The 23,851-nt window shown below is 45.2% G+C and overlaps 1 protein-coding gene across 1 annotated transcript in view; it reads right to left on the bottom strand.

Annotated features, from left to right (window-relative positions):
• Positions 1-23,575, bottom strand: part of rab40c (RAB40c, member RAS oncogene family) — a 42,818-nt gene extending 19,243 nt beyond the window's left edge. Inside the window, exons 1-3 of the mRNA XM_056287745.1 lie at positions 23,322-23,575; positions 22,019-22,222; positions 3,072-3,132 (exon numbers count right to left, since the gene is read on the bottom strand). Coding sequence (XP_056143720.1) covers positions 3,072-3,132; positions 22,019-22,160 — 203 coding nt within the window. The 5' untranslated portion in view covers positions 22,161-22,222; positions 23,322-23,575. The remainder of the gene's footprint in view (positions 1-3,071; positions 3,133-22,018; positions 22,223-23,321) is intronic.
• Between the last annotated feature and the right edge of the window lie 276 nt (positions 23,576-23,851).

Here is a 23,851-nt window from a genome sequence, read left to right as displayed (position 1 = left end):
ATTGGGGAGAAAAGGGCAGAAAAAAAAAATCCCAAAAATAAAAAAGTGTTCTAGTGTTGTTATATTGGTATTGCAATCATTTTGTAATTGTGTTGTTTTTTTATGACTTTTAGCCAATGTAATATTTAGTGACTGTATTTTGTAATGAATCTTACTTGTATCTGATTTGGAAATACTCCGGTTCAGTCATATGAATAAAGCATCCTGAGCTGAACAGAAACCAATTTAAATAAGCATGAGAGAAAGAGACAGCAGAAGACAGACCGGATGAGGCAGACAGACAAGCAATTGGGCGATTGAGAGATGACGATAAAAGGAATACATACAGGTAATGGAGAGACTGAGTCCTGCACACAGGCTTGTGTTTAATGGGCTTTCTCTAGGGGGAGGATGAGACGTTGGTTCTCCCCTTAGGATTCAAATTCCTTGGCCCACATCCAGCTAGCAGGCCTTTCTACTACTGCAGTGCGCCGTAGTCGTCTAAAGCTTCTAACCACATTCTGATGCACGTCTTTGGTTGAAGAGATTACTTCTAAGGCATCGAGGACCCATCAAAGCAGGGGCTCTGAAGTGTTCTGCATGCCCAAACAGTAGCACACGAGCCCCATGTTGAATAAAACCTGATCACAAGGATTCTCATATGGAAAGATTTTCCTTGTTGGTTTGGTTTTGGATTGTAGATGTCTTCGCTGTATGTGGACAGTGAGCTAATAGTGGTGACAGTGAAAGCGATGTATGATTAGAACAGTCATTCTGGGCATCTGGGTGGCACAGTGGTCTATTCCGTTGCCTACCAACACGGGGATCGCTGGTTCGAATCCCCGTGTTACCTCCGGCTTGGTTGGGCATCCCTACAGACACAATTGGCTGTATCTGTGGGCTGTGGGTGGGAAGTCGGATGTGGGTGTGTGTCGTGGTCGCTGCACTAGCGCCTGCTCTGGTCGGTCGGGGTGCCTGTTCGGGGGGAGGGAGAACTGGGGGGAATAGCATGATCCTCCCATGCGCTATGTCCCCCTGGCGACACTCCTCACTGTCAGGTGAAAACAAGCGGCTGGCGACCCCACGTGTATTGGAGGAGGAATGTGGTAGTCTGCAGCCCTCCCCAGATCAGCAGAGGGGGTGGAGCAGTGACCAGGACGGCTTGGAAGAGTGGGGTAATTGGCCCAGTACAGGGTGCCGCGGTGGCGCAGTGGTTAGCGCAGTCGCCTCACAGCAAGAAGGTTCTGGGTTCGTGCCCCGGGGTCATCCAACCTTGGGGGGGGGGTGTTGGTGCCGGGTCGTCCTCTGTGTGGAGTTCGCATGTTCTTCCCGTGTCTGCGTGGGTTTCCTGCCACAGTCCAAGTCATGTAGGTCAGGTGTATCGGCCGTAATAAATTGCCCTTAGGTATGAATGTGTGTGTGTGTGTGTGTGTGTGTGTGTGTGTGTGTGTGTGTGTGTGTGTGTGTGTGTGTGTGTGTGAAGGCCTGGCAGCCTGCCCAGGGTGTCTCCCCACCTGCCGCCCAACGACTGCTTGGATAGGCTCCAGCACCCCTATAACCCTGAGAGCAGGATAAGCAGTTTGGATAATGGATGGATGGCCAAGTACAATTAGGGAGAAAAAGGGGGGGGGGAAATCCAAAAACAAACAAAACAAAAAAAACACACATCTCTTATTTTGCTGCTTAGTGCTGAGAATTGTCCCTGGGTTTCCTTGCCCGTCCATCTTTGCAGAGTTTCCATAATGAGCAAGTTTCACAGTGCACTGGCTCGAGCCCAAATTGGATGAAGCCGGTGTTGAGAGTGGGTGGATGGATGCTTTTGCTGGGACCCCTCTGGGACCCGTCTCACCACTGCATTTTGAGAACCACTGCTTTCAATTAGGTAATGCTGACAGTAAGACCGCCCAAAATACCGTTTTTTGCTCCGGTACGAATTTTCAACGAATGATTGAAGCTTCAACGGGGGGTGGGAGAGGGGGGCAGAAGCACAGCATTAACTGTCATATACTTCAGACTTGCTCTTATTTATTCATTTATTACACACAGCTTTGGTGAACAATCCTTTCTAAATGTTGGACTGTTGTTATAGACTAAAAATCTAAATCACTTCATACCACGTTGTTCAGTTTGATGTTAGTACATAATATTTTTTCTTGAGGCTTGCACCAGCACACCTGGAAGCACACACACACGGCCTGGGGAGCAGTTTTTAGCATCCTGTGTCGTTAGCTACTGGTAGCACAAAAGCTGAATTGTATTTCTTAGTTTTAATTAAAATAAATAAATAAACAAACAAACATTGGAGTCCTGATTTTGGCATAACTGTTGCAATGATTTGAGCTTCCAGGCTTCATAGCATTCAGGTCCGCCTTGGCTGACAGTGACAGGAAAGATGAGAGACAGCCAGAACCCACCCAGACAGGCCAAACCGACCAGCGGCGACAAAGGCCGACTGTTGCGTCGCCTCACGTCACCCGCCGTCTGAGCCAAAAAGCAGCACTTGAATACACCGCGAAGACTACAGCTGACAGCCCTGATTCGCTAGCTTAGCACTGATTCGCTAAGCTGAACGGCCAATCAGTGATCCCTCTCACCGACGGGCCCCGCCGATTCAACACGCTGAATCAGCTGAAAAGCTGCCGACAGGGGTCCGACTAGTGCCGACGGTGCGGCGCACACCGTAAAAACTAGGTCGGAGACGCTCACTGACGGCCCGACATTGGCTGACGGCCGACTGTCGGGCTGGTGTGTCAGGGCCTTCAGGCCGTATGTGCCTTAGCCCGGAGAACGGCAGTGTCTTTGACATCTACTTCGCTCTGTTGGGACGCCAACATTCAAACAACATCAAAGACACAAAGTCACTAAAATCCATAAGTTTGTCTTTAAATTACAACGAAAAGCTAGAGCCTGCTTTGAGAAGGGGACTTCAATTTCCTCTCCACATGTAGGGCTTTTGAACATGGGGGTGACAAAGCAGAGGCCTGAAGTGGCCCTAGGGTCACGCTGCCTACATGGCAGCACATCTGAATCAGTGACATCCTATGATGAACAGGATAGAGAGGGGCGTGCTCCCCGTGGTGACGTGTACTTACCAAAGCTCCAACTTCACTCTCCTCCCGTCCAGCAGGATGGTGGTAGTCTTATAGTCAATACCTGGGAAGAAGAAGAGGGAGGGAGGGAGGGGGCAGGTTGGTTAGACAGAGAGAAAGGCATTAGACAAATGGATGCATTAAGAACACCGTCATCAATCAAGACGTTAACAGCCCAGCCTCCACTGTGAAAAATTCAAGAGGCAGAGACCGAGGTGAGGCTCGACAACATGAGGCTCATGATCTGCCTGACCAACTGATCTCAGCAGCCTTTTTCCATCATCAAGTAAAGATGAAGGCATCTAAAATAAGCTTTGTAGAATGTGACAAGCATGTAAATGAGAAAAGAAAAGGAAGCTATAATTCATTTTTTTGTCTTTCAAATTAGCTGTCCTTCATTGAAAGCATCTTTTCAAACCTGCCATTGATTTTCAGTCTGCTGAGCACTCTCTCTCTCTCTCCCCCCCTCTCTCTTCTGTTTGGTAAAGGGGAGCTGGCTGACAGGGCATGTTGCCCCCTCATAACACAGTAAAACAATGACATATCTTTTCAAAAGAGCCTCGCAACCTTCTGTCTGCTGGTTCCAACCAGATCGACGGGCATTTTTCCTGTCATCCCACAGACACGTATGCAAGAGACAGAACACACTGTTTACTGTTAACTTGTCATGACATAGGTAGTACTTTCCTGTCCTGGTAGTATTTTGCCCTCAGCTAGCTATTAAATGTGTTTAGCTGGGCAAGTCGTTCAGCCAACCTCTGGCATACTGTTGTCTCACTGCTACACCTGCTTCTCCATGTCTGGGACACGCCTGCACATGTCCCTCATCTGAGCCCGGCATCTCCTCGCTACGATCGTGTGGTTTTCACCTACTGTAAAATACACCTTAGAACAACAGCAATACTAACAATATGAAAGCCACTTTATTCCATGTTGTATTCTTACGACGAATTGTATTCTTACACTGAATTTGTTCTCTGCATTTAATCCACCCTATCGTACAGGACGCTAGGGCTCCCAGCCAGACACCTTCGACACACCTCCCCGCACTCCATGATGACAATAAAAACACAGTCAAGGCTTGGTGAGGCCACCGCCAGACTGCCCTTGTTCTCTGCCCTTGTTCTCTGCCCTTGTTCTCTGCATTTAACCCATCCTATTGTATAGGAGCAGTGGGCAGCTGCAGCGCCCGGCGACCAACTCCAGTTCTTCTTTCCATTGCCTTGCTCAGGGGCACAGGCAGGAGTATTAACCCTAACATGCATATCTTTTTGATGGTGGGAGGAAACTGGAGCACCCGGAGGAAACCCACACAGACACGGGGAGAACATGCAAACTCCACACAGAAAGGACCTGGGACGGCCTGGGGTTCGAACCCAGGACCTTCTTGCTGTGAGGCAACAGCGCTAACACAACTGGGCCGCTGTGCCGCCCAATACTAACAATATATCTATATAGCAACTTTCAAGCAATAAGGCAGAGTGCTTGACAAAAAAGCAAATAATTAGTCAAACAATAATAGAAACAAACAATTGTGATATGCAGTAAAATAATTCCAACACAAGTTAGAATCCAAGCACAACCCAAGTTAAAATGCTGCTATGATAAAACTAAAGCAAGTCTTTAACAGTGACAGAAGGTTGAATCAGTTCATCTGGACACCATTTCTATTGAGACAAACGTTTCATCATCATCTAAGTGACCTCTTCAGTCTCACCTGACTGCAGGTGTCCCAACCCTTATAAACAATACAGTGGCCTAACGACCCAAACCAACGGCCAGTTTCATATGCAGATATGGGCATGGCCGTTAACTAGAGTTACAGTGGCCATGTGTACTATGCACAGAGGATTGGGGAATGTATGCAATCACAGCATTGTAAGAGCCCAGACACGCCAAACCGACATCAGAGAACTAGCGGCGACGAAGGCCAACTGTTGCATCACCTCGTCACCTGCGTGACGTGGGCCACAAAATAGCACTTGAACACACCGCAAAGACTACAACCCACAGTGAACTAGCATGTACGTTCTGCGCCTGCGTGAGAGGAAAAATTATTGAAATGTTGAGGTGAAATGAAGACGAAAAATAAGAAGAGCCTTCTGTGTGTGGCTCTTGACTTGGGTGTTTGCTTGCTTTCATAACTTCCGTTTCTCTTCTCGTGCACTGATTCGCTACGCTGAACAGCCAATCAGAGTGATCTCTCTCACCGATGGGCTCCACCGCCGATTCAACATGCCGAAAAGCTGCCGACAGGGGTCCGACTAGTGCCGATGCAAAAACTAGGGTCATAGACGCTCACCGATGGCCCGACCTGGACTGTCAGGTCCCTAAGATGGTGACAGATGTACTCTTACCCCCCCCCAGGTCAGGGATGGTCTTTCCCTCTTCACATAGGTCACTTAGATGAGTGATGAACCGTTTCTCTTAATAAACATTGTTATGTCCAGAGGAACTGATCCAACGTTCTGTGATTTTTTTTTCTTTCTTTAACCTGGACTACTGAGCATGCATATAGACACTCTTATAAATGGACGGCGGTTCCAGAGCCAACGAGTGCTGATTGAGAAGACTTGGTGTTCACCAAGCAGCTATGCCACAACCTTAAGTAACAGTGGGCCAGAGTGTTTGCGCAAACAATCGGCCCTGTGCATAACTGCAGTCCACTGACTTCCAGTTTCTACTGCAGCGGTCATACCGGTTCCTGTTTGTTGGCGTGTGCTATTGACATTGGCATGTTTTTCGCAATGCCTGCAAGATTTACCGTGGATAAATGTCAACCACATGCACACAACTGTCCACACACTTTCACCTGCACCTACCAGCCAACGGGTGAAAAGTTTCATGTTGTACATATCAAGTTACGTCCACAATTGTGAGGATGAGGTGGCGTCCGGGTAGCATAGCAGTCTATTCTGTTGCCTACCAACACAGGGATCACCAGTTCGAATCCCTGTGTTACCTCCGGCTTGGTCGGGCGTCCCTACATACACAATTGGCCGTGCGGGTGGGAAGCTGGATGTGGTTATGTGTCCTGGTTGCTGCATTAGCGCCTCCTCTGGTCGGTCGGGGTGCCTGTTCGGCGGCGGCAGGGGGGGGGGACTGGGGGGAATAGCGTGATCCTCCCACACCCTACGTCCCCCTGGTGAAACTCCTCACTGTCAGGTGAAAAGAAGCGGCTGATGACTCCACATGTATCAGAGGAGGCATGTGGTAGTCCGCAGCCCTCCCCGGATCAACAGAGGGGGTGGAGCAGCGACCAGGACAGCTCGGAAAATAGGATAATTGGCCAAGTACAATTAGGGAGAAAAGGGGGGGATCCTCCCCCCTAAAAAAGAGTAGATCAGCTATATACCAGGCAATGTAGAGCCAGATAAGACACAGCAATAAAATAAAGATTTAAACAAAAAGAGAGGCTGCAATTATGTAAAGGATGAATAACCAACAAAATGTAAGTTACAAATGCAAACGTGATCAAACAATGAACTAATATCAGAAGAAAACATGGACCTCCGGGCACAGAAAGGTTCATTCTTTGCTATTTATCATCTAAATTACCATACAATAAAATCGTATCGGTAATGCAGCATTACTGGAAGACATCACCGCTAGAGATGCGTAGTGGCTGCTGAGTAACAGCATTAGCAATATATGTCAATTGGCCAGGCAGGACGCAGAGCACTGAGCTGAAGTGCTGAGCACAGGCCAGCCTAACTGAATTGGAGTGAGTGCAGGGCATCCTACCAAGTGCCTCCATTCCAGATAATCAATAGGTTCTGGGATGTCTGGCTCTTTCCACTGTGGCTATTCTTGGGTTGGGATGACTTTGCTCTTTCTCAGGGCATTCTCATCACTGCCAGTACGTGGGAGCAGAGTTTGTGTGTGTGTGTGTGTGTGTGTGTGTGTGTGTGTGTGTGTGTGTGTGTGTGTGTGTGTGTGTGTGTGTGTGTGTGTGTGTGTGTGTGTGTGTGTGTGTGTTTCACTAAACCATCCCAACTCTACACAACAGGAAAATGAGAGGAGTCGAGAAACGGCATTTCAGCAGATTTGTAAATGTATCAGAATCAGAAACACTTTTGTCATTTCATGCACATGAAATGAAGCATAGTTTCACCCAGCCCACAGCAGTGCAACACAAAGACAAAAAACACATCCAAAAACTACAAGAACACATATATCCAAACAAACACATATATCTAAACTAAAACAAAAACAACAACAACAAAAAACTATTGTCCAGAGAACGAACACCAGCCAGGAACTGCCGGTCTGCATGGGCTAGCGGTTAGCTTAGCCTGTCCTGCTTCCGCGTCCTGTCAGACCGCCCTCGGCGTTTCCTCCTCCTGATTTCAGCTTCACATCAATCTAAACACCTCTTTCTCTAGTTCTTTCTCTCTCTAACCTTTCCCTTCACACACACACACACACACATGAAGGCAGCTGTGCGGGGGGGTTATCGCTGTCCTTGTCTGTTTCCACTGCGATAAGCGCTCACTATGGATTGGGCACTGCTAAAATAATTAAGTCCATGGCTGTATGCTGAAACAATAGGCTACCAGCAGATGTCGAGTTGGGTACTGTATGCTCCGCAGACCCCCTGGGGAACGTACCGTTGGTGACCTGGTGAATGAATCAAGATTTAGAGTCTGGCTAAGCTAACTACTAGCCAATGCAGACTGTTGGCCTCGCCTTTCAAACAGCTGGTGGGGAAAGTGTCTTTTCAGCCACTTTCTGCTTTTTAATAGTGGTCCCTCTCTGAGGCAGGCTTTATCTGATGGTGGATACCCACTGACTATGAAATTGAAAACCTTATCACAATGTGCAAAATTAGCAAGTTCACCCCTGCATTCCAAGTGCACGCTCAAGGTGCAATATGGGGGGGGAGGCAGACAATTTACAGTTTTAACAAAGGTTTATATCACACACGGTATGCCAAGATGTCTTTATGCATGCTCAATAATCCAGGATGCCAAGCTTTCACTTCTGCTGTGTATGTTTATGCACCTACTTGTGTATGTGTGTATGCATCTAAGTGTGTGTGTGTGTGTGTGTGTGTGTGTGTGTGTGTGTGTGTGTGTGTGTGTGTGTGTGTGAAGTGTTTGCTCAAGAGCAGTAACTCTGCCGTTCACTTGATTTCTTCTGTGGTCAAAACAAAGGGTGGGCAGTGTTTTACCTGATTTTAATTCGGTACATCAGATCAGGCAGTCACTAAATTTATTTGTGGGGGAAGGTTCCTAGAATCAGTAAAAGCTATTTTACAGAGACCAAGGAACTGTGGCAGTCTCGCGGTCCATAATTTTAAGAGCTATTACTGGGCTGCCAACATATAAAAAGTTATTTACTGGTTAAAAACTCCTGAGATTAACTGGTGTAGCCTAGAGGCGCAACCATGCCATTCCTCCTCCCTGTCTGCACTGCTTTAATCCTCTCACCCTCCATTTCCCCCTCCCGCCACTCCCCGAACCCTTTGATGCCGTCCACTTTGAAGATATGGATAGAGTTTCGTCGTCACTTTATTTTTTCCTCAGTTTCACGTCTGGGGCCTATTAGCAATAACCACTTATTTACTCCCTCCATTCTGGACTCAACCTTTATTCTCTGGAGAAGACCTCTGTGACGGTGACATACATACATTTCTTTTGTGGCTTTTCCCCCCCAATTGTATTTGGCCAATTACCCCACTCTTCTGAGCTGTCCCGGTCGCTGCTCCACCTCCTCTGCCGATCCGGGGAGGGCTGCAGACTACCACATGTCTCCTCCCATACAGGTGGAGTCATCAGCCGCTTCTTTTCACCTGACAGTGAGGAGTTTCGCCAGGGGGACGTAGCGCATGGGAGGCTCACCCCCCCCCCCGAACAGGCGCCCCGACCGACCAGAGGAGGCGCTAGTGCAGCGACCCACCTGCAGACACGGCCAATTGTTTCTGTAGGGACGTCCAACCAAGCCGGAGACAACGCGGGGATTCTAACTAGCGATCCCCGTGTTGGTAGTGACGGTGATATTTTTTCTAACTTTGACTCTTTATGTCTTAAATTTAGTCCACCACATTCAAATTTGTTATCTTCCGCTCCGCCACTTTGTACGTACAAAGTTTGATTCCTTTCCAGGCCCCCTAAAGAATCACGATGGGACAGCCTTTTTAAGCCGTCTCCTACTCAGAGGGGGCTTATGTCTGAAATTTATCAAAACACCACATCTTCAGCTGGCCATTTTCGGAGTGCCAGCTGAGCCCCTCCCTTGCAGTTCAGACAAGGCTGACATGATTGCTTTAGTAACACTTCTAGCCAGGGGAAGAATACTCCTAACCTGAAAATCGCTTAACACCCCCCCCCCCGCTGCCTGGCTGGTGGTCATTTTTGCATCTAGAAAAGATAAAGTTTACACTTAGAGGGTCTCGCAAGCACCTTCCAAAAAAGTGACAACCCTTTGTCTCCTATTTTATTGGTTTATCTGTTTTTCCCCCTGACTGACTGCCTGTGCTTCTACATGATATTATCGGTCCATAGCGAAACCCTGATCAATGTACTCTCTAACCAAATATAAACAAGCAGTTTGGGGTTTTTTTTTGTTTTGTTTCTTTTTTTTAACTTTATTTTATTTTTATTTTCCATTCTTTTTTTCCTGGCCATCTACTCACTTCTTTTTTTTGTATTTTGTTTTTGTTGTGCAGCAGTTGGGCGGGTTGGAAGGGTGGGTGGGGAAAAGAAAATATGAAAAATGGTGACTTGTAAACCTGGTATTGTGTTTAATGTTTGCTTATGTTTTTCACCAATAAAAACTATTTTAAAAAAAGTATTTCAAAAGCTAGCAGTGGCTCAGGCTCTCTCTCACTCATCTTCCTGCCGTACTACTACTGCTACTACTTCTACTACTTCCGGCTGCTCCCGTTAGGGGGCGCCACAGTGGTTCATCCGTTTCCATCTCTTCCTGTCTTCTGCAACTTCGTCTGTCACACCAGCCACCTGCATGTCCTCCCTCACCACATCCATAAACCTCCTCTTTGGCCTTCCTCTTCTCCTCTTCCCTGGCAGCTCCATATTCAGCATCCTTCTCCCAACATACCCAGCATCTCTCCTCCACACATGTCCAAACCACCTCAATCTTGTCTCTCTTGCTTTGTCTCCAAACCATCCAACCTGAGCTGTCCCTCTAATATACTCGTTCCTAATCCTGTCCTTCTTCATCACTCCCAGTGAAAATCTTAGCATCTTCAACTCTGCCACCTCCAGCTCCACCTCCTGTCTTTTCATCAGTGCCACTGTCTCCAAACCATATAACATAGCTGGTCTCACTACCATCTTGTAAACCTTCCCTTTAACTCTTGCTGGTACCCTTCTGTCACAAATCACTCCAGACACTCTTCTCCACCCACTCCACCCTGCCTGCACTCTCTTCTTCACCTCTCTTCTGCACTCCCCGTTACTTTGAACAGTTGACCTTAAGTATTTAAACTCATATGCCTTCATCACCTGTACTCCTTGCATCCTCACCATTCCGCTGTCCTCCCTCTCATTCACACATCGGTATTCCGTCTTGCTCCTACTGACTTTAATTCCTCTTCTCTCCAGTGCATACCTCCACCTCTCCAGGCTCTCCTCCACCTGCACCCTACTCTCACTACAGATCACAATGTCACCCACAAACATCATAGTCCATGGAGACTCCTGCCTGGTCTCGTCCATGAACTTGACAATCACCACTGCAAACAAGAAAGAGCTCAGAGCCGATCCTTGATGGAATCCCACCTCCACCTTGAACTCATCTGTCATTCCAACCACACACCTCACCACTGTCACACTGCCCTCATTGCAGATGATGCAGTGATTGTAAGTCTTGTTGAAGGGGAGGAGGAACAACATGGACCCGTGGTCGATGATTTTGTATCTTGGTGTGATGAGTCCTTTCTCCACTTAAACGTGTCTAAAACTACAGATATGATAATCAGCGTTAGAAAGACTCCTCCTAGTCCTGTACCAACCAGCATTAAAGGTGCTGACATTGATCTTGTGGACAGCTACAAATACCTGGGGGTTGTTCTTGACAAAAAAATTATGCTTTGAAACTCATGTTGCTTCCACATCAAAGAAGACTTTTTTTCCTAAGGCAAATGTGTACATGCAATATCTCCACCCAGATGATGACTCTCTTTTATAGAAGTTTTACTGAAACAGTTTTAATGTATTGTATTGTTGCTTGGTTTGGTAACTTAACTCTGGCCAATAAAAAATGGCTCGACAGACTCATCAAATGGGCTAGTAAGATTTCAGGGAGAAGCCAAGCTCAGTTTACTGACCTTTACAATAGGGGGGTGTTCAGAAAGGCTACTTCCCTTCTGGAGTGCCAAGGTCACCCCCTTCGGCCAGAGTTTGAGCTGTTACCTTCAGGTTGTCGGTTAAGGATGCCCTGTATTAGGACTAAGAGATACAAGGCTTCCTATGTCCCCACTGTCGTCCTATTGTTAAATAGTAGATAGTATGCATGTATCTGTTGTCTGCAGTTAACTTGTTTCCTTGCTCTGTATATTTTATATTTGAACTACTTTGGTTCTCCTTACCTACTATGTCCTGTCGTCAATTCCACCTTAGTGTTTGTATGTTTTGTCTTTGTGTGAGAGTATTTATACTGGCTGCAAACTAATTTCCCTGCAAGGGACAATAAAGATACTTTGACTTTGACATCCTGCGCCACTCCTACATACTTCTCCGCCACTCCCATCTTCCACACCTCCTCTCTCAGCACCCTGTCGTATGCTTTCTCTAAATCTACAAAGACACAATATAACTCCTTCTGGCCTTCTCTATACTTCTCAATCAACATTCTCAAAGCAAACATCGCATCTGTGGTGCTCTTTCGTGGCATGAAACGATACTGCTGCTCGCTAATCATCACCTCTCCTCTTAACCTAGCTTCTATTACTCTTTCCCATATCTTCATGCTGTGGCTGATCAACTTTATACCTCTGTAGTTGCTACAGTTCTGCACATCACCCTTGTTCTTGAAAATCGGAACCAGTATGCTTCTTCTCCTCTCCTCAGGCATCCTCTCACTTTCCAGGATTGTGTTAAACGATCTAGTTAAAAACCCCACTGCCATCTCTCCTAAACACCTCCATGCCTCCACAGGTATGTCATCAGGACCAACTGCCTTTCCACTCTTCATCCTCTTTATAGCTGCCCTCACTTCCTCCTTGCTAATCCACCACACTTCCTGATTCACTATCCCCACATCATCCAACCTTCTCTTTCTCTCTTATTTTCTTCATTCATCAGCCCCTCAAAGTATTCCTTCCACCTTCTCAACACACTCTCCTCGCTTGTCAGCACATTTCCATCTCTATCCTTGATCGCCCTAACCTGCTGCACATCCTTCCCAGCTCGGTCCCTCTGTTTAGCCAATCGGTACAAGTCCTTTTCTCCTTCCTTAGCGTCTAACCTGTCATACAACTCACCATACGCCTTTTTCTTTGCCTTCACCACCTCTCTCTTCACTTTACCCCCCATCTCCTTGTATTCCTGTCTACTTTTTTCATATCTCTGACTATCCCACTTCTTCTTTGCCAACCTTTTCCTCTGTGCACTTTGCTGTACTTCCTCATTCCACCACCAAGTATCCTCGTCTTCCTTCCTCTGTCCAGATGACCAAGTACCTTCCCCCTCACTATTTCTGCAGTGGTTGCCCAGCCATCTGGCAACTCTTCACTACCACCCAGTGTCTGTCTTAACTCCTCCCTGAACTCCACACAACAAGTCTTCCTTCTTCAACTTCCAGCATTTGATCCTTGGCTCTGCCTTTACTCTCTTCTTCTTCTTGGTCTCCAAAGTCATCCTACAGACCACTGTCCGATGCTGCCTAGCTATGTTCTCCCCAGTCACCACCTTGCAGTCTCCAGTCCCTTTCAGATCGCACCTTCTACAGAAGATATAGTCCACCTCATCTGCCTGCATTAAAACTACATCATACTTCCCTCTAAATAGCTCAAACCCCACCAGAGGAAAATCACCATCCAGCTATAAACTAATGAACCCTTTATTCAATGGGGTTCAATCACTACCACAAAGCAAACTCTACTGATTGTTACAAGTCAATTTATTCTTCAAGAAAGCAAAAATATTACACATAGCCATTTTAAAATAAAGCCAAGCACAGTGGGACAAATCTGTTGATCAGTGTGCGACCCAGACCCAGGTAGACCTGACAGGTGGTCCAGTTTAATTAAGTACGTTGGTCATAACGATCACACAGCTGAGCTGTCAGAATGATGACAGGTGGAAGGTGGGCGGGGCCAGATTATTCTGCACATACGTGTTTGTGTGTGTGAGAGAGAGAGAGAGAGAGAGAGAGAGAGAGAGAGAGAGAGAGAGAGAGAGAGAGAGAGAGAGAGAGAGAGAGAGAGAGAGAGAGAGAGAGAGAGAGAGAGAGAGAGAGAGAGAGAGAACTGCGTGCCACAAAGCTACATTAATATTCAGGCCTCAGGGCAAAAACATTGCAGGCCTGGTAGACTGGTCTGACAAAACCCATGGGAATCACCTTCTGATGGATGTACACAGAGCAATCTGGCACAAAATGGCTCCCTAACATTGTTTTGAAAGGCGCTGTATAAATAAATATTTTATATATTAGATATATCAGTACAGACAAATCAATAGCCTTAAGAGACAGATGTTGTCTCAAGATGGAAAAACAATCGAATTCCAGCTCTCAGAAATATCTATCTTAAGAAGGTATTTCTTCAAACCCACTTAGGCCCCTTGTAGTTGTGAAAAAATGAATGGGCGTGACTTGAGCAGGTATGGGTTTCATGTTTTGTGTTTTCGTACGGAGTTAGATCTCAAAACTCTAACTGATAGGTACAGTCATATTTTACAAAAGCAGAATCAAATATTCTAAGTCTACGCTAACGGGAAATGACAATCTACTAGTGTGCCCGATTGGACAAAATACCTGAACGCTAGACCAAATGCTATGGGGATGTTCTTCAATTAGACTGACTCATTGGTTATCAACTATCAATATTAGTGTAATTACATAACACAAGTGAGTGGCTTAGTAGACCTCCAGTACACACTGTGAAAATAAAATATTGTTTACACGGTGCAAACTCTCCCCTCGGCCAGACTGTATCTGCAGCAGCCGATCTCCCAGCATGGGCGTTGTCCCGGGGAATTAATGATGCTGTTACTTCAATGTCCATAACACTAAGTTCAAATTGCAAATGCAATATTTGACCAAGTAGGAACAATGTGATCTTTCTGTCCATATCATATGCACAGCCCTCATCAAACCCTAAACCAAACCAAATCAACAGTGCAGATTACACTACGCCAAACTAGTCTCAACTAGCCTGTTCTGAGGGATCAATGACGCACATGGGCCCTGATCACTGGGGCAGAAGAGACATACTGACGAGTCTCTCCAAATCAAACAGGGAGCCAATCACAGTCTGCGGGGAGAATCGAAGCTACTCTCTCCCCCCAATTTGCTTCTCCTAAAATTAGCCTCGACACAAAAATTCCTCGTTTCTCCCGCCGATGTCTTTCCACTGGAGCGACAGAAATCAATAGTGCTGTTTCTGTCTACACAAACATCTCTGATGAGGCGCATTCAGCCATGTTCCCTTCTGCCCTCCATATTTAATGAAGCTGTTCGAAGGCTTTTGATCCTGTGAGCATCAATTAGGAGGACTTCCTGTTCTAAAGACTTTTTCAGAAGCTGGCTTAGCTTGTGCTTTTACACCGGGATGGATCATGTTTACTTTACAAGAATGGACAGTTTTCTATGTGCTTGTCGTTCGAAGGATGGACAGACTGTTTCCGATTTGACTTCTGATTTGTACCTTATTGGCAAGACAAAGGTTGTGTGTGTGTGTGTGTGTGTGTGTGTGTGTGTGTGTGTGTGTGTGTGTGTGTGTGTGTGTGTGTGTGTGTGCGCGCACGTGTGTGTTGGAGGTGAGGGTCCTCGGGGCAGTGGTAAAAGATACTTGGGGAACTACATGATAGAGTACTTTTGGTGAGGATTTTGTGTGGAGACAAACATGTTCCCCAGTGTAGCACTTCATAACTAGAAATACGTCCAATTAGATATGTGGCTATTATTGGACCCTCTATTACTTCCTTTAGGCAGTGGGCAGAGGCCGCGTAGCTGCTTTAGTTTTAGAAAATAATGATCCCTATTGAGGGAGGACCTGGACTTCTAAAGTTGTGAAGATTATTTTATTCTTAATCAGATTCTGTTTTTTTGCCATTCAAAATTCTTGCACATTTTTCTAAACTCATAGTCAAATTCAACAAATTTAATGAACTGGACTATCTAATTGCAGGCAAAGGCCACAGCCTACTATATCAGTTGAACCAATAGCACAAAAAGATACTAACAGAGGCATGTCATTGACCTATCAGGTTTAACTACATGAGCACAGCTGTTTGGCTTATGAGGAACTGAGGAATCAGTTGATGGACACAACGGAAAACGTTAGAGCATGGTAGCAGCACCATCCATCATCCAAACTGCTTATCCTGCTCTCAGGGTCGCGGGGATGCTGGAGCCTATCCCAGCAGTCATTGGGCAGCAGGCGGGGAGACACCCTGGACAGGCCGCCAGACCAATCGACGTGTATTACTTATTGGAAAATTCTAGCTATACAACTTGGTGGTTTTGTACAAAGTTTTGTTCAAATGTATGGCAATCTTTTCTAAATATAAAGGTAGCGTTAACGCTTACAAATGATGATGCTAGCTAGCATCATGCACCCTATGGATGAAGTGGCCTGCATCTAATACTCATTAGCTATTTTTCTCGACTTAATATAACATTATTCACCTACACGGGGTAGAAATAACCTGAACTGTTGTAGTTACGCATGAGGCAAAGTGGCCGCTAGCCAGCATCACTTATTAGTAGTCTTATAAACCAAGCAAACACGTTATGTTCATGTGTGAAAAATATTGCCATTTAATCATTGGCTAATTTTTCCTCACATTTAGCGGATTTTACTGATTTGACCTTTGAATAAATAGCTGGAGAGAGCTAACAGCGAAAAGAAATCTAAAATAACAACAAAAACTACAGCGCTGTGTAGTATATGTCAGTTTTCTTTTATTCTTTTCTGGCTGCATGTCTCATATTTGTATTTTTCAGGTTTGCAAATGTATTGTAAGCAGGTGTGGTGCTTGTTTGGATGTGTAGAAGTCAGTGGTGTGAGTGACCTTAAAGCCATGTCTTTGCCCGAGTTCCCTCAACATCCTCTGTCTCCATTTCTACCTCTAGCACAAAAAACAAGCAGAAGACAACCACAGATTTAGGCTTCAACTTGTTTTGAGGCTGTGCACCCCTCTCTCCCTCCCCTATATCATCACTAATTGAAGAAAACAGGTTAGTGACACCTCAGTTATGATAGGTCATGACCCTTACCCATCCTCTAGCTTTAGGTTTAGAGATGCAGTGCTTCCCCTATGTATGGTCCCTGAAACTACTGAGAGTATCATGGTGAGGCGCTGTGTCAAATGAGTTGTCACAGAGGACATTGTTCACCACAGAAGCAAAAGTTATACTACCACCATTATTCTTACCTATTTTTATGTTATCTTCTTTTATTACTATTATTTTAAACACAGACCATCCAGTTTATGATTATGAATACGATTTTTTTTAAAATTTGGGTTAGTACTTGTGTGTTAGAAATAAGGGGTAGTGATGCTTGCATGTTTTTCTTCAATAGGTCCCACAGATCACCTATTCTGTCCCACCATCTATGGGGAAAAGTAGCAGGTATGTAAAAATGTTGTGCTTTTACTTTTGTGTAGGTCAACTGAGTAGATCATCTGAGATGAAATGGAGCCAACAGCCTGGGTCTTTTCCCTGGCTGTTTTTAATGGGTGTAGTTTTAATGTTGCTGGGCGCTTAATTGGACACTGAACTCAAATAATGTGAATGAGTGATGGGCTTAATTAAGTTATGCTTTTCTTCATCTCAACAGCGTCCACTGTAGATGTGTACATGCCTCTCTCTTGGGACAGAATCATGTGGGTGAGAATGCAGTGATATGATTTATCAAATAGATCACCTTCTCAACCCTTCAAATTGAGCTTTTTCACTGGACAAGGGTGCAAGAGTAGAGCTGGGGTTTTTTAATAGCTAATCTGAGGAGAATGGAATAGGAAGCTTGTGCCGTAACAGTGAGTTACACACAATAAACTTTGGTTCCCAAAAAACTGCATGAAATATCATTGTGACTTTCCCCCAATTTCCATTCTAATTGCTTTAAAGATTCAATGTTCAAGAGTCAAAGTTGAAGTTCAAGATCTACATTCACATTCCTATTCATTGCATGTTTGATATCAACCTTCTTTCATAGTCTCTTTTTGAATTAAATCTGCCTTCTCTTTTCTCTCTTGGGCTCGTTTTATCTTTGATGTTAGTAAAAGTTCCTGTGATACCCAGTGTTAGTTGGGATAGCAGCAGGTTCCTGGGTTTCCAAGTTTAATCTTTACATTGCCTCATCAGCTACAAGACTCTAGTTTCAAGAGCTTTTCATAGAAACACTGAATAAATAAAATTTTCCCATCCTGTCTCTATAAAAGGAATGATGGGTCCAATTTTCTCAACTACATGCATACAGCACTACATTTCTTTTATAGATGTGATGTTTGCTAACAAACATGGATGAGTACAAGAGTAGTCTAGTGGGTGGCTTGTTTTTATGATGTTATGCTCATCATTTTGACATAATGATTTGACCCCAAATTTGTGAAATCAGGTATAGTATGTGAAAGCTCACAAAGAAACTTTTGAGGACATCAGTAATGTTATGACAGAAGATATCAGTTCTCACATAAAAAAGTAAGGATGACAAGTGAGGACTACTTCTAAAATATTGACATTTTTGTGTTTTGTCAAGCTGAATAACTAAGTATGGAGACTGTTAACTGGTGTTAATTTTTTTCCTCTGGCTGTTTTTGCTGAAGCCCAACGTTTCAGGGAATATGTGATTTTAAAATCCTCAGATCCAAGATGCCATGACAAGCAAGTACAATGAAGCTAATGTGCAAAAAGACAAATGTTGAATACGAAACTGCTTTTTATAGTCTGTGGTTGCAACACAATCTTTTATTTTGGCTTTGTTGGCAGCAAAATGTGGTTATACATTTCAAAATGTTCAATAATACAAACCACATGTTAGTGTGATCTTTGAGTTCACCCATTGCTAAAAAAAAAGTAATTTGGATCCCCCCCTCCTTATATAACTAAAGACCAATCTCCAAACTGTATTTTTTATCTAAGGTTTAGTAGAAAGTAATTTTATCTCAATTGACATCTTAAATTAACACCAATAGTGTTTTTAACAGTGTCCAGTCTGGTTTTAGAGTACTTCATAGTACCGAGACAGTTCTAGTTAAGGTTACTAATGACCTACTGCTCGATTTTAGTTCTTTTAGACTTCAGTGCTCCTTTTGACAGAGTCCATCACAGTATCCTCTTACATCACTTAAGAGACTTGGGTTGGCATCAAGGGCTCAGCTCTTAGTTTATTACACTCTTACCCCACCAACAGAACTTTTTTCTGTTCTGGGAAAAGCTCCTTCCTCGATGGCTCAGTTGAGTTGTGGTGTCCTTCAAGGCTCAGTTCTTGGCCTCTTTATGTTTTCTATATACATGCTGCCTCTTCGCCAGGTTATTCAAAATCATGGGTTTTACCTTTTTTTATGCTGATGACACTCAATTACGCATGCCACTAAAACCCACAGATCCTACTGGCCTAGCAAATCTCACAACCTGCCTCCCTGACATTGAATCCTGGATGTCCAAATATTTTCTTAAATTTAATGATGATAAGTCTGAGGTCATTCTGTTCAGCGCCTCAAATTCCATAAGCCCTTTTGGTGAATTATCTTAGTGGTCTGTCAAATAGTCTTAAGCAGGCTGCTAGGAATCTTGGGGTAATATTCGACGCTAACCTCGGTTTTGATTATCAAATCAAACATGTTGTTCAGTCATGTTTTCTCCAGCTCAAGGTAATCTATAAAAATTTACCAACTGCTGATCTACAAAAAGTTGTACATGCTTTCATCCATTCTCAGCTTGACTATTGCAATGCACTTCACTCGGGTATCAGCAAAGGCTCCCTCCACCTTCTGCAGTTAGTACAAAATGCTGCTGCTCGACTCATTACCAGGACAAAGAGGCATGACCATATAACTCCTGTGCTTGCCTTCCTACACTTGCTCCCTGTTAGATTTCAAATGATTTAAAAAATGAATTGCTCATTTTTAACCGGGCCTGCTCTCTGATTTATTGACCTGGTATACGCCCTCTTAACCATTAAAATCCGAAGATGGAGCCCTGCTGGTTATTCCCAGGTCTTGGTTTGTCAAAAAGGGTGATCGGGCTTTTGCTGTTAGAGCCCCCACACTATGGAACGCTCTTCCTACTGAACTCAGACAAACTAAGTCTCTAGCTTCTTTTGAATCTCGTCTTAAAACTTCTATTTGTGAAAGCTTTTGTAAATGTTTGATGTATGTTTTTATTTATTTATACTGTTTTAATTTTACTCCTACTTATTTGGTGTTATTCTTATTTTTGCCTTGTCTGGTTTTATTTATCTGTAAAGCACTTTGTAATTGTTTTAGAAAAGTGCTATATAAATAAAAGTTATTATTATTATTAATGAATGGGAATGAGGAATTTAACTTACTCCGGCACTTTTCCAGGTACGCTATTGGATGATAACTACAAATACATCATGCATGTCGGACCCCAACCATAGCGTTCGCTCTCTTTGCTGAAAAAGTAACTTGGTGAAATGTCTTGATGCATGCTCAGTAATCCAGGTAAGAAAATTAAAGAAGGTTGAATCAGTTCATGTGCATACAACATTGTATCCAGATGAACTGATTCAACCTTCTTTGATAACTTAGACAAAGTTACCAATAAATAAAAAACGTGCAAGTATGAGTGGCAACTTTTATTTTTCATTTGTTGAAAACTAAGTTTTTAACAAAAAATTGGGTCCTCCCTCGATAGGGATCCGCTAAAAAACACAAAATCTCCCATTGGCTCATTGCCTACTTTCTTGTAGTCCACTGCCCCCACCCGCCTACACTAACCTCACCCTACATTGAAGTCATATCATCCTTATAGCATAGTCTGAGCAGAGTGGCCCCATGTTGTTTATAGCGGTGTAACGATTTCGATTCTCAATCAAAAATCGGTCAAAATGAGCTAGTAAGATTGGCAACTCTCCCAGTATTTTTTTTCTCTCCACCCTCACCTACTACTAAAAAAAAAAAACGCTTCAAAGACGACAGTGTAGCTTACTAGTGGCCTGCAACTGCACTTTTCGAGACACTGCCGGAGTCGGAGATACAACAGAACTGGAAAATCCTCCTGCTACCCTGAAGTCACAGGTGGGGCAACATTTTCCCTTCCCTGTGAGTTATGTAAACAACGAATGTGACGTTGACATAAAAACTACAGGTTTCTCCCAACTGACTGGTGAAATAAGCTATTGCTATTACATTTTATATAAATTATTTAAATTTGACCATATGACCTTTGTGTGGTACATTCCAAAAAAACATATGGCGGTTATATCACACTTGATACCAATGTAGCCTATCTTTTCGAAGAAGAATTTGAAAATTGTCAGGGCATAAAACCAATGATCTCTTGATCTTTATGAATCAAGACTCAATAGTCTAACAATGGCATGGCTGTCAGTGCTGGGGAAAAAAGATTAAATCGACAATCGAAACATTAAAATCAAAAGTCAAGTCAAATCAAATCGTGGATTTCAAGAATTGTGACACCCCTGGTTGTTAAGGCATTATTATTTTTCTCCTCTCTACCCGATACTCTTCTTTTTTCAGGGCTTCCCTCTGATGGGGGTAGGAATGAATTAATGAATGAACAAATGTGTGTGTGTGTGTGTGTGTGTGTGTGCACGCGCGTGCGCATGAGAACGCTCTTTCTGAAGCCGCCACACTGCAGCATCAGACAGATCAGAGGTTGCTCATCAGCTGGACAGCAATAATGGCCTGAAAACCAAGCGGTCCAACAACTAGGGAGAGCTCATCCGATTGGTCCGTTATAAGTGAAACCGCCACACCCTCACAAACACACACACACATATATACACTTCTCAGTTGACAGAGACCATTTACTTTGGATGAAATCAAAGCCTTCAAACACGTGACTTTTGATGGCACAGATTTCCACCTGCCACACGAGGTATTTCGCTGGAATTGGGAGATGGCGTTCAAAAACGAATCTCCTCTGACACTGAGAGCCACATATGAAGTGACAACTTTCTAACATTTTAACCTCTAATTTCAAAAAAGGGCCTCAGCTGAGTGGTCTCATCTGATACCATATGTCTGCATATGCAAACAGTACACACTGACAGACCAGAGCATAATGCATCTGCTGCTGTTGTTGTTGTTGTTGTTGTTACCAACACTGCTTAGTCACGTAGATGACGCTTAACTCACTCTGTGTGTGTGTGTGTGTGTGTGTGTGTGTGTGTGTGTGTGTGTGTGTGTGTGTGTGTGTGTGTAAATGACAACTTTGTGTGCTTGAGGCGCCCTTTTAAAGCTATCCCTACGCACAGGTCTTGCGAGGTCAATACAACTTGGGTTGACCACTGTGAAACTGGCTGACGTGCAGAACTCTTCGTTGCATGCTGCACACACCAACATACTTGTCTGACATCCAAGTTCAATTTTCCTCATCTCCTACACAGCTCCGCGTAAGTGGCGTGTGTCTGAATGCATGTGTGTGTTAGACAGAAGGAATGCAACAATGCTGATGGAGGGGGAGCATTTTCTATCGAGAAACAGTAGGAAAGTTCATTGTGTAATCTTCACAGTCTGAGCATTGAAAGGGACTAGCAGGGGTGTTTGGATGGGTCTCGTCAGAGACGGCAAAAGAAACATGTCCAGATAACCAAAGCGACTCACCGCTGCTGTAAGCATAGGGGGACTCCGCAGAGCCATCTTGCAAGCTGTCCAAGATCTCTCCTTTGCCGACATCACTGTCACCCACCAGCAAGAACTTCAGCAGGTAGTCGTAGCTTTTCACCGGGCTGCCCTGGCTGCCCATCACGCCTCACATCGGAGCTCACGCGCAGCGGGAAGGTGAGACGGTCCAAACGCTTAAGACCACTGTGAAGGACCCAGAGGATGGGCTAAATAAAGTCTCGTTATCCTGGTCCCTTTGTCCAAAACCAAACAGAAGGTTATGTGACGAACTTGGGGGGTAAAAAAGAAAGGGGGAGGGGGGGGTAGTGTTACAAGCCGAGTCCTTGCTTTGCCTTAAAAACGTCCTGCCGGTTTCACGCTTCGCAGCTTTGTGCAAAAAAAGACGTCAAACAGGCACGTGCCTGCAAACGAGGTGCGTGCCACAATGAGGGCGCTGGAAAACAAGGCATGCTTCAGGCCAAAAATATGATTAAACAAGCTGTTTAGTCCAAAGATCATTGAAAATATATGTATATACTGTAGCGAATTCGGGGGACAACGCAACCGCAGGAACTGCCGCGGCCGGGACGCGAACCCGTCTCTCCCGCTCCGCAAGCGACAACGTTAGCCAGTCGACTAAAGGGTCCGACCCGTTAGTCAAGGACCAACGTGTCTACTTATCCACGCACGTTACAATATATATATATAGATACATATACTCAAATATATACCCAAAGTACACTGCTGGAATCGGTTACTGATAGCCGGAGAAATGACGTCTTCAACACAATCGACCGCGTAAACCAACGAGCAGCCGATTCTGATCGTCGCGATTCTGTCACAGGTTCGAGCTACGGACGCGTAGAGCGTGCCTGGCTGTAGCGCGTCCGCTCAAGTCTATTTAGGGGGGGGGGCATCCTGAGACGTCACACGCTTGAATAGCCGGCGTCCGTTCGCTATTTCTGCTGTCCCACAGAGATGGCGCACAGTCCAAACTAATGACCGGACACACCCGCCGTTACGCCGCAGAGGTGCAAAACCTGAGCGGCGCAAGAGTCCCGGGGCTTCAACGAACAAGCTAGCCCTGCCGGGGCCAGCGAGCCAGGCAGCCTAGTGTCCTCTAGCTAGCGTTAGCCCGCTGTACACGTTACGACTGGCGTTAGCACAGCTAGCGGTTAGCTCGTCGGCTAACAGGTTACCATGTCACGGCTAACAGCTAGCTAGCTAAGTCATCACGGCGGACGGCTGAAAGTTCTACCGAGGTCCGATTTCGCTAGACCCGACAACAAAGGCTCCTACTAACTTCGCGGCGTTAAAATCCGGTCCGTACGCAGAAACAAACTGCTGGGCGCACCGGGTCCGGTCCAGGTCTCGGTGAGTTTCCTCCCCATGGTCGGCGACAACAACACCACCGCCGCTGCTGACAGACCGACACGGCGCTGTCTCCTCTCCGTGTTCCCGCCCCCGGGCCCGAGGCCCGCCCTCCCTCCGACGTGATTGGACGGTCGTCACACGGTGACGCCCGATAGGCTGCGGGAGCGCTCCATCAACTCCCTGCCGTCGACGGCGCTTCCAGACGGTGCCGGGAGGTGGGCAACAAAGATGATTGAATTATGAATGAACACAATGGCAGGATAAAAGCCCGGCCGGAGCGGGCGGCCAGAGAGGAACGCCGGATAAGCGGAGGAGGGTTGTGTGAGCCGATGATGAGGGAAAGGAATTGTGTGCCAAATCTGTCTTAATATCGTGACTCATCTTTCATCCTGGCGCTGCAGATACAACCAAGTGACGCAGAACGAAGGGTAATGGGCCTCGGCGACAGCATGGTGAAGG

This window comes from Lampris incognitus, chromosome 10 (genome assembly GCF_029633865.1).
Source record: "Lampris incognitus isolate fLamInc1 chromosome 10, fLamInc1.hap2, whole genome shotgun sequence".
NCBI classification, from domain to species: domain Eukaryota; kingdom Metazoa; phylum Chordata; class Actinopteri; order Lampriformes; family Lampridae; genus Lampris; species Lampris incognitus.
Note: the sequence above shows the minus strand (reverse complement) of the source record. Positions and strands in the feature narration are given on the sequence as shown.